We start from the raw sequence: 17,491 nt of genomic DNA, 5'->3' as shown, positions 1-17,491 counted from the left end.
CACACATTTCCTTGGCACGTGTCTTGCTGTTTGCACTCTTTCCACTTGCATTATATAGTTGGGGGAATCCAGTTTTGTGGATTACACATCTATCACTTTAAAATGGAGGATGTAGCTACCAGTTTGCTGCTGGGATGCTGGATGCTGGTGACATAGTGCAAAATGCCAAAAATATGGTGTTTGCATAAGGTGAGTATTTCACTTTTTAAATCGGGTGTGAAAAGGCCCTCAGTGATAAAACAGATGCTTTGTATGCATAAGGTCCAAGGTTCAATGCACTTAAGAATCTCGGCAGAGTTACAAGAAACCTTTGACTTGGAGTTCTGCTGCCAGTCAGAGAATACAATACCCTGGACAAGTTGGGCCAGTGATCTGATTCAGGGTATACAGTAGTCTTGGTAGAAGGCAGTTTGTCAGGGTAACACTGCTTTCCAAACTGAGTAGATGGAAAAATATGTGGAAATGGAGCAGTTAGCCCTAAATGAAGTTGACAATATTTTAGGGGTGAATTTCTAGATATATAAAGTCAGGTAAATCCAGCTATAGTTCAGTTTATGTTTTCCTTAATAAACTTTTGTTTACCATATGGCCTTGCAATTGTGCAGGGCAATTTTTCCTTTTGATGAAATCCCAAACCAATGCATTTCTTATAAATGTTTAAACCTACTTTATGCTATGTCAGAACATTATCCCATCTTTCTGTGCCAGTAATTGTAATCTTATATTTTGAGATCGTTTTGATAAACTAGAATCTGGAGCATTTACAGATTAGATTTTACTATGCTCAATCTTGCTCTTGTCTCTCCAGGTCAGGACTACATATATGTAAATGATTGTAAACAACTGTAAAGGTATGTTTATGTAAATACTATAACAAAGGCAAATCAGAAAATATAATTTTTTTGGCTGATACAGTAGGTTTAATAAACTGGATACTATTCTTAATAATCTGGAAATCAGGTGCCCTTGTCCATATAATCCTCTAAGAGAACAGTTTTTTTTTTCATCTGGAACGCTGAACAAATTATCCCTCTATATTATTATTATTAAATAAGTATCCACAAAGTTTTCCAGATGATTCAGCATAACATAAAAAAGTAACTGACAGTGTTCAGTACAGTCCAGAAAGACTTTCCCCATTAAGTGGAACAAAATAATTGGAATTATTTACCTAAGAATTGGTTGCTTGGTTACAAATGGAGCTACATTAGAGCGGTAACAAATGAATGCAGAGTGATTTATTCACAGGAAGTGATTGTGTGGAAAACAGACATTAAGAACTGAGAGTCAGCTTGGTGTAGAGGTTAAAATCGATGACTTCTAATCTGAAGAGATGGGTTTGATTCCCCACTCCTCCATAAGCAGCCAGCTGGGTGACTTCGGGCTAGTCACAATCCTGTTAGAAGCTGTTCTCACAGAGCAGTTTATCTCAAAGTTCTCTCTCAGCCTCACCTACTTCACAGGGCATCTATTGTGAGGAGAGGAAGGGAAGGCAATTGTAAGCTGCTTTGAGACTCCTTTGGGTAGTCAAAAGCAGGGCATAAAAACCAACTTTTCTTCTTCCTCCAAGATGACAGTGTGTCCTCAATGAGCTTCAGTCGCATTGGTAAATTATTGCAAGGCAAAAATAGGAACTTTATATTATTTTTGCAGTTTTAAAAGCAAAAACATCAAAATCCTCTGCTAAAATTTACTTGCAAGTTATTATGGTTGGGGATACAATTCTGGCTATCTGACATTGTTTGAAACTATGCCAAAATCTTCTATGTTTTTGGCTGCTGCCATAAATCCTGCAGAAGCCTAGTACTGAGATATATATGATGCCATTATTGAAGGTCAGTGAAATGTATTGTTTCTAAGTCGACAGGGCTCTTGACCTGTCAGAGCTGAGAAGAAGAAAAAAAATTACCAGGGAATACCACTATAAGCTTTTTCACTGCTGGAAGGATCCTCTTTCCTCATTCAGTTCCAGGAGGAATTGAAATGATAAGGCAAAAGCAAATTGTGGCAAATTAGTAAACTGTGTCATAATATCCAAATCCTTATCCATGGTTCCTCTACATATTTGTGAAACAGCCTGGGGGGTGGAACGTGTCCGGCTGTCCAAGTTGGAATAGGGCAAAGCTGGCTGCACCCTGATTGACCCTAACCCTGCAGCTCCCACCCTCCATCCCTGGATTCTAGGCTCTTTGCTCTCAGACGTGCCTCAGTGCCCGGAGCCAGCAGCAGGCAAGGGGAGAGAGCCCTGGGCAAAGGGTTGTGGTGGAGGGCCTGCTAACGAGGGCCTCTTGGCCTGCTAGGCTGAGCCTGCTAACGAAGGCCTCCCAGCCTGCTAAGGAGCTCTGTCCTGGCCCTGCTAATGAGCCCCCACCCCGCTTGATCCAGCTGCGAGCTGCAGCCCAAAGCCACCTTAAGCTGCCTGGGAGGGGGCCAGGGGACGGGGCCCTTTCAAGGCCTTAGGAACAGGCTTTGAAGCTAGTTAAGCCATATGATCATTCTTTGGTAAAACAGCTAATCATCAGTCCTTTTGAGTTCAGTTATAGTTCACAAAGACTTATTTGCCACAATTTGCTTTTGCTTTATATCTCTACAGTTATGATGGTTATTCATGTAGTCTGAGGAAGTGTGCATGCACTTGAAAGCTCACGAATAAATCTTTGTTGGTCTTAAAGGTGCTATTGGACTTAAATTTGTTTAATGTGACAACATCCTGATAAGTGATTTGTCCTAGTAAGAGCATCAACCTGAAATGGTATAAAGCAATAAAATACAGGTCCTGCTATAAAAACTACTGTAATCAATTATAGCCTAAATGACATTTTTAAAATTCATTCATTCATTTCACATCAATTATGTGATGCTAACTTCTCTGATTTCACAGTAAACACAACATTGTGATTTTATGAAGGAGAAAACATTTCTTGGTGTTTTCTGTCTACTTTCTCACTAGCAATTTGGATCTGAAGGACTCAGTTGTCTTCCAAATAGTAATACCTTTTGAACTGAATGGAGAGGGGAGGACAGGGAAGAACCCTGTACAAATTCTTTCCATTCATGGTTGATTTGAATAACAGTAGCTGTTTTGCTTCTGCATGTTTTGGCCATTAAATCAGTCCTCAGACATGCTTGGCGTTCCCATATGATGGGGAGTCTAAAATTGTGCCAGGGTATTATCTCATCCCTTGTTCTTCTAAAAGTACACACACACACTTTTGCTATGCACCTTATTAAAGTAAACAATTCTTTTTGATATCACAGTTTCAAAATGTTTAAAATCTTTTTTGTAAAAAAAATAAAGCTTATTGTAACAACAACAAAATCCTCCAAAAGGATTTTTGTGATAGGAAATACCTTGATTCAAGCTTATAATTGCATTATATTTGCCATCCTGCCCTGACTGGAAAGATGTGAAGATGAACACTGCAGGAGATGGAAGGTTTACACTGTACTTATAATCTGTTTCCTTTAGAGATGTATGAGCATGGACACAGGCTGCCCTTCCACTGGTCATGCCCCAGATTCTTGATCATTTCAGCCAATTCCACTAAAAAACCTACAACACTCCGATTCTAATTCTGCCTTCTCCATCTGTTTTCAGATTCTTTTTCTTTGTTTTTCCTTCCTCAAACTCTAATTGGGTGTCACTATACCAGTGTGGTATGGTATGCAGCATTTGAGACTGGAACTTGGGATGCTGGGTTCAAATGCCCACTTGCCAAGGAACTTCTAGAATGTCTGGGTCATTCACTATGTCTCTGCCCATACTACCACACAGGGTTGTTATGAGGATATAAAGAAGGAGGGAATGAAGCATGTTACACACACCTCTCTATCTCCTTGGAGGAAGGGTGGGATGTAATGTACTACATTCCACAGACAGGGGAGAGAGATTTCCACCCATCAAGCAACATTAATGATGTTTGCTGAGGCCCTGGCCATCTGTTTGCTTGTCAAACAAAACTGTGATGATGAGGACAGCCCAACTCATCACAGAACTGTTGTTAAAATTAACCACTGTTAAAACGAACAGTGAAATTAACAGAGCTTTTGCTCAAGCTGATCTTCGTTGCTCAAATTAAAGAACCTCCCTGAATGTTCAGTCCAGAAACCCTGGAATGGTTTACTTACTTCAAAGATTTTTAAATAACAATTTGGAAATGTTATTAAGGACTGGCCTTTTAAAACACTATATTCCACAAACTGAGGTATCAGAATTGTAACCATAGATGGTTGTTTAGGTAGGTTGCATTACTGGAAAAATGCACCAGGCAATACTTTACAAAACAAATATTATTATATACTGAATATGTACATAATTTTGTACAGTGATGTCCTTTGCATATTTTACAAAAAAATAACATTATAAAAAAGAAGCTAGAAAAATATTTAGGATCTATGAGGTATCTAATTAATGTATTGATTTACAGCATTTATAGTCTTCCATTCCAAAAGAAATAAAGAAGAAAGGAAGTAAAGACAGATTATATACTCTGATGTCTTATTTTACGCATTATCCTTTTACAGACAGTGCTCTGAACATGATACTTTAGAGAAACTTACAAGGATAACTGCTAAATAAATGATATGGTTTCTGGATTGGACATTCAGGGAAGTTATTTAGCTAGCCAGTACTGCTGCTCAGATCCCAAGTGTGTGGATTATCCAAACAAAAAATACCATTGCTTCTCAACATGCTAATCAGCATTTCACTGAGCTTAATACTAAGTGCATACAAAATGTCAGTCTAGATTGTTTCATTCATAACTAGGGCGATTCAGGGTTTTGAGATGTTCTTGAATAGAACACTCAAACACAGATGACCCAAACCCTCCAAAATGAACTGGTCTGGTTTAGGCCAGTCAATGAGAGGCTGAAATGGCTTGCAGTCCTTTTGACCTGAAAACCAAGAGGACCATCATCACACACATACCCTTTTCTAAGGAAGAGAAGCGATCCAGCTTACTAAAATTGCTTGCAGTGGGCCCCAATGTCAGGCCAAAATGGCTGAAAGCCTTTTCAGTGTGCCAGATCATTTCCTTTCCTTTGGAAGGGGGCAGAGCGATCTGGCATGCTGAAATTGCCTGCAGCCCTTTCAACATGATAGCTGAGAGCCCCACAGGCCCTGCTGTCAGGTTCTACTCTTTTTCACTAGAAAATGCTATGGAGTCAGTCAAAAATAAGATCTTAGGTTTCTGGAGTCAAAATAAGTGAACAGCAAGCAAACCATCCATATAACCCAGGCTTTCTCAGCTGGGGTTTGGTGAAACCTGAGGTTTCTTGTTGGCTGTAGAAGGGTTCTCCGATTGTATGGGAGTTAATTAATTTTAAATATATTTTAAAATAAAAAAAATTAATTGCGTGATATGACCATATATGGTTATGTTGACCTGTCCTCCTTCCAGAATGGCCAATGATAGGCCCAAAGAGAGTGGAAAAGTGAGTGGCCCCAGTCATAAAAATCCTTGCAGGCCAAGGTTCATTGCATGTGGTAGTGACTGGAGTCCAGAGAGGCAAGTACTTTCATTTTAATTTAACTGCATGGGGGAGGGGCAAGGAGCAACTGAGTGGCGAATACTTGCCCCAGCCCTGTTTCCAGCCCAGTGGAGTAAGCCACTGGGCTGTTTCTGGTGTTGGGAAGATGATGGAGCATGATGTCACATCGGACAGGAATGTTTGGGTGATGTCACTTCTGGTGATATGTGACTTCTGGAGGTGTGGTAGGGAGGTATAGTCAGTGACATCACTTCCAGGGTTTCTTGAAGCCTGAAGAATGTTTTAGGATTTCAGGGTTTCTCAATGGCAAAAAAGTTGAGAAAGGTTGATATAACCATATGTCGATCAATTGGTTCCGTATGCATGTTAAACAGACTATGTACTGAAGGTACCGTGATCCAAATCTAAATCCAAATCCGTTATTGGCATATAAAAACAGTATTACAGTTGGAAATGTAATAAATATACATAACAGCAAAATTAAGTAAAAGACAAGATACCGTATTTGCCGGCGTATAAGACGGCTTTTTTCCTCTGAAAAACATGCCTCCAAGTGGGGGGGCCGTCTTATACGCCGGGTGCACTTCAGGCGAGCCGCAAGCGGCGGCGAGCGGCGGCGAGCGGCTCCCCCCCACTGGGTGAGCAGGGCGGGCGGCGGGCGGCGAGCGGCGGCGGGCGGCGGGTGGCGAGCGGCGGCGAGCGGCTCCCCCCCACTGGGTGAGCAGCGCCGCGAGCGGCGGCGAGCGGCGGGCGGCGAGCGGCTCCCCCCCACTGGGCTCACTCCATATTTTGAGTGGAAATGTTGGGGGGTCGTCTTATACGCCCAGTCGCCTTATACGCCGGCAAATACGGTAAATACATAAAATCCACATATGAATTGATAAATATACAACAAATTGTCCTTAACAACAGTCCAGATGCATTTTAATGGCACCTAGCAAATATTTGGCCACCTTTTCTGTTATTTCTGTGTTGGTGTTATCCAGGAGGGAAACCTTAACATGGCTGGCAAGTCCCTGCTTATTTATCAAAACAAGGCTCAAAAGTGTTCTAAGTAGACTTATGTAAAAAAGACAACAGAAGAAAACATGTAGGACTGTTTTGATATTGCTTATTTGACAAGGACAGTACCTATCTGAAAATGGCACTTTTTGCAATCTTCCTAGGAGGATTGCTGAGGGTCGGGCATTGCAACTGGTCAGAGAGAAAGCACTCTGATGGTTTGGAGTTAGAAGATGGTATAAGTAAGGGGCTATCTGGCCTACTTTAGGTGGAATCCCCAAATTCGGGGGGGTGGGGGCAGGTCTAATTAGCTGCACTACTATTTTGAGCCTCAGTGTCTAAGAGCCTGCGTTTTATAGCTTGGAAGGCCTCAGATGCCAAAAGAGGGAATATAGAGTCCAGTACAATGCCTAAAGACCTAATTTTGGTTTCAATATGGACCAGCCAATTTGAAGAATTAGATTCTTCAAACATTTGAAAAGTCAGACTCAGGAGGTCTGAATTATGATGTAGCTGCAGACAATACTTGACAGTTAATAGCTACACTTTTGTTTCAATTAAACCCTGGCCAGATTCTAAGCATAAGACTGCATATGGTACATCCCAAAGATTTTCTGCCAAATTTTAGATCGGATACTAGGTACAATGGTCACAAACTCACTTTAAACACACTACCAGTCTCATCCATATTTAGGATAGCTTTTCAGTGACGTGCAAGAAATGCTCTTGTGTGCCACTTAACATATGACTGACTCATCATGATGAACTGAGGGAAACCAAATGTGCAGAGCAATTTCAGCTGACTGCCAAATTTCAAGTAAAGCATCCTTAAAGTACAAGAAAGTATTGTAAAGTATTTGGATTTTAAAGCTTTGCTTTTAAAAATATGTTCAATACATATGTAACCAATTACACTTAGCAAAGCAAAGATATGTTGTAGTAAACCTCCTGCTGCAGCAGTCTAAGTGCTGGTTTTCACATGAAATGCAGCAGGGATAATTAGGCTCGTTCAGTTTTCATGACTGAACCAGGAATTTGCTTCTAAATTGGTTTTGTGGCATCTACCAACCTGCCATTTATTTCAGAAATGTCATAGCTCATTTATAACTCCTTGCTTTGTTAACCTTTTCTTTAAGAAAGTTATGATTGAAAACATGCTATATTGTATTATCCCCAAATTAAATTTTATATTACTTGGTATATTGTAGAGTTACATGCTTTGAAAATTCATATTCGATTTTAAGCATAGTTTTGTAGCTCTCCTGATAACAGAATCCTGCCATACAGAAAACCAGTTTGGCTAAATGCACGTTAGTTTAGCATGACATTAATCCTATCATTACGGACACAAAGAACTCCAAAAAGGAAGAATGAAAAGATTCTAATTTCTGTTTTTGGCTTTATGTAGGAGGTGTGATTGGCTCAATTAAGGGTAGCTTCTTATTTTGTCAAGATCACAGAATGAGATGGATCTTACACAAGTAGCTCTAAGCTGCTTTCTCTGGTTTCCATACTTTCCTGATGAAGATGTGGTCAAAGGCATCAGATTGCTAAATGTCAGGTACTAATAACTGCTTTATGATCAAGGACATTTGCTAAAGAAACTTAAGACTGAATTCATCAGAATCCATTGAATAGTAGGAAATGAATCAGTGACCTTATTATAAAAAACTCCATGGTATATTTCTAAACTCCCCAACCTTTGCTATATTTTCTGCTCTTTGAATCTTCATGAAGCTGCCAGTACTCATTTTGAGTGTGCAAAAGAGGGCTGGTCAAATGGAAGTATTGAAAATAGAAAAATTTGACCAGTTGGCTATCAAAAAGCTAATCTGTTTTTGTTTATAATTGTTCCAATTTACTGGAAAAATGAATAACTTCAATAATTAATATTCAATAGATATTATTTTCATATCTGTGATGTCATAGTTATAGACATGAAAACATAAATCAAAGTAAAATGGGTTCCAGTTTTTTCTCACTAGCCCATTTTGCAATGGTTCCTTCTTCCACAGTTGTTTTATTTTTAAATGAGTCATGTCTCAATATCACCAAATATGTCATATAAACAGCCCCTCAGGCTCAGCATTTCATGGAGGTCTCTTAACTGCTCTATGGCTATGAAAACCCCATTTTGGAGCAGTCCTTTTAAAATTTCCCCCCTAATGACCAAGAATCTGCAACTACTGTCAATTATCAAGAACAGAGTCTGACCTTACATCCTGAAACATGAGTTTTCAGTCTTTGCTTTGCCAGCAAACTGTCAAATCTGACAATATGCAAGTGGTCAAGAAAGCAAACATCACCGTTCTTTTATCAACACCATATGGATGTATTTTGACTAACATTCTATAAGAAACAAAGCACAAGAGCATTTCTAGCAATTCAGTCCTTTCTTCAATGGCACAGGCATTCTTTGTTTTCTAAAAAAGAAATACCTCTGCTGTGGTCATAGTTATAAGCTTCTAAATGGAGCTTATAATAAAGATAGTGAGACAAATTAAAACAATTTATATATAGTATTTCAGAATGCTCAGAGCTGTGTAGCGAGCCAGTATTATATCAGTCCCATATTGCAGATTTGGGAGGGCGGAGTAATGGCTTTCTTTCCTCCATGGAAGAGGCAACATACTCCCTTCTTTAAAGATTTGCCTTTTAGAACACTATTAGTTTTTATTTATAATATCTCTACAACTGTAAACTTAAAACACAACTTTTTTGGAGAAACCAAGGGCATTTCCGCACACCATAAATCTGGCTTAATGCTCACCTAATGAAGATGCTATATTCTGCCCCCTCCCCATGATGTTGCCCACATCCCATGTCTGGGCAGCAAACTGCTCACTACATCCTCCATTTTAAAGTGCTTCTCTGGGAATCCCAAAAAGTGGTTTCCCCACCGTAAAAAACACTAGATTACAGAGAACAACCAGCAGGCAACCAGCAGAAGGAAGATATGGAGGCTCAAATGTGCTGAAGTCATCCGCAGCGTCCTGCCTGCCCTTGCTCCCACCTCCCTCTCCCTTGTTCCCAGGGAGGATAATTACTTTTTAAAAAATGGCTGACTTCCTGGAGCAACAAATAGGCAGACACGCGTGTAAACAATGCTAGAACACCAACAGCAAAAAGCGTGTGTATCAAAAGGAGGAGAAACAACCATGATTACAAGAGATGACGTAAGAGACATGTCAGAACTATCCGAGCATGCCAAAAATTAAATGAGGGACATGATTTCATGATACGATACGATAACATTTATTGTATGTAGCCAAAGGCCATTACAAAACACAATTAAAACAATATGGCACAAATATAAATAAATAAAACAATATTTCTCCAATATTGTGTACCTAAAAATGTAAACATGGACTACTAAGTTACAATAAAAGGAATAAAATGGTGTATCAAGGTGGGGGCTCCTGTAAAAATGCATTAGCTCGAATCTTCCTGGCAGCCAGAGCAAAAAGTGCCACCCTATATGAGATATAGGGGTCGACACCTGGTAACAGATAGGTGACTTTGTTAAAATCTGAAATAGGGTGTGAGTTTGGTAATAACTTGGCAAGGAATTTGCCCCTGGGTTCGGAGTATAGGGGACAAGCCAAAACATAGTGGGGAAGGTCCTCCACAGATGGATACAGTGGTCAATCAGTGAGTCAGCTTTGAACACCCAATCATGTAAATCAGAAAGATTTCAGAATAGCTAAGTGGGCACAGGCTTTGAGTGAGGGCTGCAGGAGACCCTTTTGGAAGAGCCAGGATAAATCTGAAGAAAAAGTTCTGAATGGGCTCCAAGCTATTGATTATTTGTTCTTTCCAGTCCCAGATGTCAATGCCATATAGTAGGTGAGGAATGACCTTGGCTGCAAAGAGCTTTAGAGCTGGGTCAACTAGAAATCTTCCCCTGGTATAATAAAATCTCAGAATGGCTCCAATGATTTTTAGACCAGAGGCATTTATAGTTGCAAGGTGGGCATTCCAGTTTAGGGTCTCACTGTAAGTGATTCCAAAATATTTAACTGTACTACACTGTTCTATAGGAATATTGTTTATACTCCAAATACATTTTTAGGTCTTTTCCCAACAACCATAATTTGTTTTTGTGTAGTTGATGGAAAGGGACTCTTCCTTACAATAAGTACCCAAGTTAAGTAGCTTTTTCAGACCAACTCTTGTAAGGGAAACCAGGACCATGTCATCTATATAAAGCAGGATAGAGACCTTTTGCTGACCAACAGAAGGGGGTACGAATTCTGGGCCCGATAGTCTTTGAACTATATCGTCTTTGAACTATATCGTTAATATAAATATTGAAAAGCAGAGGGGATAATACACACCCCTGCTTTACCCCTTTCCTTACTGCAATTTCATTAGTTAGAGAGCCTGAAGCACCTACCCTAATTTTTGTGTGGGTGTCTGAGTCATGATTTCATGATCCTTCAAAATGACCATAAAATGAGTTGGAATCATCACATCCTATAACAGGTCTTGGATAAATTGGGCCAGCAGCTGGGACAAAACAGATGACAGGTTCCAGCTAATTTATGGCAACCTCATACAGTTTTCAAGACCAGAAATGTTCAAAGGTGCTGGAGACCCTGGTATTCCCTGAAGGTCTCCCATCCAAATACTGACCAAGGCTGATTGTACTTATCTTTACAAGAATAAAAACTACATAGAAGAATATACACCAGTCATGTTGTATACAAAGTATATTGTACATTCTAATAGCCCTAACGAAATAAGCTATCCCAGGCTATTGGGGAAATTCCCCCCAGTTATCATCATCATCATCATCATCATCATCATCATCATCATCATCATCATCATCATCAAAATTTGTTATTCGCCTCTCCCTGGAGGCTCGAGGCGAGTTACAGCAGATAAAAGCCCCAATAAAACCATACTTTAAAACCCACAAAAACAACAATACGCACAATTAAATCACAATAAACCAAGATGTGGGAAAAAACTCAAGCCTTAACTAAACCACCCCTCAATACCACATCCTAAGGGGGTGGGGGAGAAAGAGGGTGCCAATTGGTCTTTGCTACTGCTGCTATAAGAGATTCAGAAAGTAAACATACCTGTGGTTCTGGTTCTATATTGACTCGGTAAGCTTGTGCTTTTCCATCTTCTAAAATATTAGGTGACCAAACTTTGTTTTCAGCCCTGCAATGAAAAACCCAAAGTCAAAAGTTTACTGTGTAATAATATAGCTTGTAAACTGTGCAGTAAATATAATCTCAATATGATAAAGATCTTGATATGATAAAAATGGTACTACATTTTGGAGTACATTTCATAATACACTGAAATGTACACATTTCCTGAATAAATGCTGGATATATCCTATTCTTCTACTTCATTTAATAGTTTATCTCCCATTGCTCTAAAATACATCCAACAGAAAAACTGGCATGAAGAAATTTACTTACTTTCTATGATTAAGAAACTAGGTTGCATTTAGAAGTCACAAAGCATTGTCATTAAGTTCCGATTATGAACAAACACAGCTTGCTGCTGGGCTTGTATGAACCCTTTACTTTTCATACCTCCCTACTCAGTTTATGATTAGAGATTTATTGTCTTATTATGTTTCAATTCATTGTAGGTGCCTCACTAAATTGGATTTTAATTATACCACACACAAACTCCAAGTCACTCTATGGGTTTGGGCAGGGGGAGGTCAGGATTGCTTGGGGTTGCACTGATTTTGGCTACACTTTCATTCTAAGGATTTAGACATTGTGGCTTGGTAAACTCTGTATTTCTCATTTTAGTAAATTAAAGAATTGAGGGAAGAATCACGACTTTTCTGTGCAAAGCACAGAACTTTCCATTCTGCCTTAACAGTCTTACACATGATATTTTGGAAAATGTTATGAAGTTTTTCCCCCGGTAGTTACAGCTCACTACTGCAGACCAGAATCTTTTACTGAACATAATTCCTAATCTTCTCAAAATCGCAGATTAATTTAGTTTACCAACATAGAGCTGGCTCGGGTTCATGGTAATCATAGTCCATAGACATCCAGAGAGCCAGTTTAGTCGCCCCTGGTTCTGGCATTTATAAGGGAATAAAGGGCAAGTAAAAAAATTAACCATGGAATTAGTACATAGGAGTTTTTAGCATCTTTGGAAATATTGTCACTAGAATACTTCTGCAGGTTTAGAACAATTTGAATGATATCTCATACAGTTCGGTGTTTAATTTTGCATTTTATTGAACAGGGCAACTCAAATGCTTATCACTACTTGTATTTCATCACCACCACCACCATCACAGTCTTTATTGTATCCACAAATAAGACTCAGCCCAAAAAAAAATCCATAAAAATAAAACAAAAGTTTAATAAAAGATATTAAAATACATATTAAGCATTTAAAATACCTTAAGATAAAACCATGATAACTCACCATTACAGGTAATTTATTAATCCAGTAGCTGATGCTTCTATCTAAAAATCTGAATATAAAATCACTGAATGCCCCCTTTGTGGTGACTTAGGGCCATTCCGCACCTCTAAAAACATAGTGTTAAGCAGCCACAATTGCTTAACGCTATAAAAAAACAAGCCAGCCACCATTCTCACCTCCTTGCTCTCTCACTTTCTTCTTCCACTTTCTGACACTTCCAGGCACTCCACAAAGCTGATTAAAATGGCTGTGAAGAGGGACTCACAATACCAGCAAGACTCCCCCTGCCTGTCAATCATGACAACCAGACAACCAGCCAATCAGATTTCTCTTAGCTTTAAAGGGAAAGAAATCTTTTTTTAAAAAAAGTAAAACTACTCCATTGCTATGCCTATGCATATAATTATAGATGCATAGTGCATAGTTTAATGCCAGCCCATTTTGGAAGTTTGACATTTGAAAATTAACAGAAGTAATTTTTTTCCCTGGGGGGGGGGTTGAGAGGCATGCTTTGTGTGCCAACTTGTGGGAGGGAATTTTTTTTGTTCTGCCTCTATGGACCAATGTGTATTCGTTGCTCCAGGCAGCTTGCTACAAAAAAAAAAGCCCTGTTCCAGGAAGAAGGGAAAGGGAGGTGGGCATGATTGCTGGCACTGGAGATGGAGATCACACTACTTCTGGACACTTTGGTTATGCACAGGCATTTCGCTAGTGGTTGCTGGTTGCTCTCCTCCCGCTCATGCAATATAGTTGGGGGAATCCACTTTTGTGGATTCCCCAGCTAGCGCTTTAAAATGGAGGATGTTTGCTGGTTTGCTGCTGGAATGCTGGATGCTAAAAAAAAAATTGCGTCTGCAATAGGTAACCCTTTGACTACATTTTCTGGGTTCGGAATGGCGACGGGTGTAAATCACTCATTTCATAGTGGCATCACATAATTTGTCTGGTATTTGCACAGAGCAATCAAGACTGAAACTTTTAACTTGGATAGTTATCGAAGACCCCTGATAAATGATCATAACAGAAGAAAAGGTTTTTTTATATCCCACTTTTCACTGCCTGAAAGAATCTCAAAGTGACTTACAATTACCTTTCCTTCCTCTCCCCACAACAGACACCCTGTGAGGTAGGTGAGGCTGAGAGAGTCCTGACAGGGCTGCTTGGTCAGAACAGCACTATCAGGGCTCTGACAAGCCCAAGGTCACCCAACTGGCTGCATGTGAAAGTGTGGGGAATGAAACACGGCTTGCCAGATTAGAAGCTACTGCTTCTAACCACTATACCACACTGGGAAGAGTACCCAAACTTTGGTGCCATGACTGAGAAGGCTGTCTCCCAAGTTACCACCTGCCTGAACTCAGAAGAAAAGGGCACTTGAAGCAAAGCTTCTAAAGATAACAGTAGAAGAAGAGATGTTCTTTTGTATTCCACTTTTTACTACCCAAAGGAGTCTCAAAGCGGTTTACAATCACCTATCCTTCCTTATTCCACAACAGATATCATGTGAGGTAGAGGGGGCTGAGGGAGCTATGAGAGCTGTAACTGGCCCAACGTCACCCAACTGGCTGCATGTGGAGGAGTGGGAATCATATGACTTGGCCTAGTCATATGCCCTCAGTCTCACCTACCTCACAGGGGTGTTGTGAAGATAAAATGGAAGAGAGGATAATGGTGTAAGCCACTTTGGCTCTCCATTGGGAATAAAAGCTGGGTACAAGTGAAGCAAGCAAATAAATAAAATAAGGGATCTAGCAGTCCTTCAGGTATGTTGGTCCCAATCCATACAAGGTTTTGAAGGCCAAGACCAGAACTTTAAATTGTGCCAAGGAACAAATAGAAAACCATTGTAGGGAGGCCAAGACAAGAGTGATATTGTCCCTATGACCAACTCTAGTCAACAATAGTGAAATATGAGGGAAAAGACACTCATCTAATACACAGTTGCCATCACTGGCTTTCTTTAGAGATCTCTGAAATGCTGCTGGTATCTGATAGCTATGGCAGCCATTGACAGCATGCTACAAACCATTTTTAAGTCCAGATTACACTTGCCTAAAAAGATCCACAATCAGGATGTCCTGTGGTTTGATTTTAATATAGTAAGAGTAAAAGGGATGTGATGGTTAAGCAAACAGCCATTCTTGATGGTGAAACACCAAATGGCAGCCATCACATTCTTGGCATGAAGATATATGATATAGCCATGTGCCTTTATATCTTAGAGCGTGTACATTATACTGTAGTATCCTACATCTTTCATTAGCATTCTCCTCTTCAGGTACTGAAACCCTAAGTTACCATATTTCACCATTTGTTTCTACACGTTTTTATACCTATACATTCTTAAAACAGAGTTTTATTTATATTTTCTTAACCTGTATGTTAGAGCCTCTTGTGGCGCAGAGTGGTAAGGCAGCCGTCTGAAAGCTTTGCCCATAAGGCTGGGAGTTCAATCCCAGCAGCCGGCTCAAGGTTGACTCAGCCTTCCATCCTTCCGAGGTCGGTAAAATGAGTACCCAGCTTGCTGGGGGGTAAACGGTAATGACTGGGGAAGGCACTGGCAAACCACCCCGTATTGAGTCTGCCATGAAAACGCTAGAGGGCGTCACCCCAAGGGTCAGACATGACTCGGTGCTTGCACAGGGGATACCTTTACCTTTACCTTTAACCTGTATGTTACTAACGACCATTGCCAGAAAACAGAGCTTTGAATAAGAGCATATTTTTTTTGCAACCAAGGCAGATAATATAGCGAAGCAAAGCTGTACACTTGAACCTGATGCTGAAGAGAGATATAGTTTTTCTTCTGTACATTCTTGGGAAAAAAGATTTGTGAGGCCCAGTATAGCTGTGCAAGAAAAAAAGGATATAGCACTGTGACTGATAATCCTTTTCCAGAAGGGATAGAGCAAACTTTTATAGCCAAATAAGGAATGGTTGTTAAACCATTTTCAAAAGAATGAAGCTTATTCTTATTGCTACTATACTTCTGACTATAGTAATTCTAAACCACATACTGTCTAATATTCTCTGTTCACTTATGGAAGGTCCCAGAAAGCAGTAACAGCAGTAACAACTTACAGAAGGTCCCAGAAAACAGCATCAACAACTGTGGTGCCTTCAAGTTTGAATCAGTTCATTGCCTAGGTGGGAGACTGCCTGGTATGCACTGTAGTTCAAACATAAAAGGGGGGTGTGTGTGTAAGGAAACTATACCAAACTCTCTAACTAGTTAGGCCCATTCACACATGACACAGAGACATAGCCAGGTTTACATGTAAAAGTGTAAATATAATAGCAGCTCTATCCCCTAAAAGTATTCATGTTTGGAGAGAACTTGAAGGAAAGGAATGCTTGGCATACTGAGATTCTTCTCCACATTTTGAGTTTGTAGCAAATTGCTGACAACCCAGATATGTTGGCTCGTCATCTGGAGATAAATATTTCAAGTGATTTATGGTCACCACTACCAATCATATTTGTGGGTTACTGGATAAACATGTTTAATCTAAAAGTGGAGAGGGACTACAAATCTGTAGTACAGTGGTCCTCAACCCCAGGTCCGGGGGTCGGTACCGGTCCGTGGATCAGTTGGTACTGGTTCGCGGCTCCTCCTCGTCCTCCTCCCCAGCTGCTGCTTCGGGGGCTGCCCTGCCACTCTGCCGTGGCTCACCTTTGGTGCTCTCTAGCAGCTGCCATGGCTGGGGCTGCCCCTCAGCGTGGCACTGCGCAGCTCCCCCCAGTGGGTGGCGAGAAGTCAGGAGCGCCAGGGGGAAAGCAAGTGGAGCAGGGTCTCAGGCGGTAATGTCCCTCAGCAAAAGACTACCTCCCCCCGGGCCTCAGTAAAATTGTCAAGTGTTGACCAGACCCCAGTGATAAAAAGGTTGGGGACCACTACTGTAGTAGATCATCTGCTTTGCATGAAGAAGGTCTCAAGCTCAGTCTCTTTTAAGAAAAACATGGTCGGGGAAGAAGAAGAAGAGTTGGTTCTTATATGCCACTTTTCTCTACACGAAGGAGTCTCAAAGCAGCTTAAAGTCGCCTTCCCTTTCCTCTTCCCACAACAGACACCCTGTGAGGTGGGTGAGGCTGAGAGATCCTTGATATTACTGCCCAGTCAGAACAGCTTTATCAGTGCCATGGCAAGCGCAAGGTCACCCAGCTGGCTGCATGTGGGGGAATGCAGAATCGAACCCGGCTCCCCAGATTAGAAGTCCACACTCCTAACCACAACACCAAACTGGTGATGTAAAAGACATCTGCCTAAAACTTTGGAGATCCACAGCTAGTATGTGCAGACAATACTGACCTTGATGGTCTCACTCAATATAAGGCAGCATCATGTGTTCATCTTAGATATATACTGAAGAGTACAACGTGTGAGTTGGCCAAGGATCACACTTCCACTGATTTTAAGGCCGTTATTACATCATGGATATATGAACTATAAATACTTGTAAATGCTAGCACGGTGTGGTAGATAATAACAAAACACTAGTCCATTTGTTCTGATCTGAAGCTGAGGGGAAATTCTGACCAGTTCCTAACCACAGCCAGTGTATGGAAATGATTCATT

The 17,491-nt window shown here is 40.5% G+C and overlaps 1 protein-coding gene across 1 annotated transcript in view; it reads right to left on the bottom strand.

The window, feature by feature from the left end:
* The window catches only part of PDLIM4 (PDZ and LIM domain 4), a 114,910-nt gene that overhangs the window by 55,692 nt on the left and 41,727 nt on the right, over nucleotides 1-17,491 (bottom strand). Inside the window, exon 3 of the mRNA XM_077326893.1 lies at nucleotides 11,583-11,667. Within this exon, the coding sequence (XP_077183008.1) occupies nucleotides 11,583-11,667 (85 nt within the window). The remainder of the gene's footprint in view (nucleotides 1-11,582; nucleotides 11,668-17,491) is intronic.

Source organism: Paroedura picta, chromosome 3, assembly GCF_049243985.1.
Source record: "Paroedura picta isolate Pp20150507F chromosome 3, Ppicta_v3.0, whole genome shotgun sequence".
In the NCBI taxonomy this organism is placed as follows: domain Eukaryota; kingdom Metazoa; phylum Chordata; class Lepidosauria; order Squamata; family Gekkonidae; genus Paroedura; species Paroedura picta.
The sequence above is the reverse complement of the archived record's forward strand: the minus strand, read 5'-3'. Positions and strand labels throughout refer to the sequence as shown.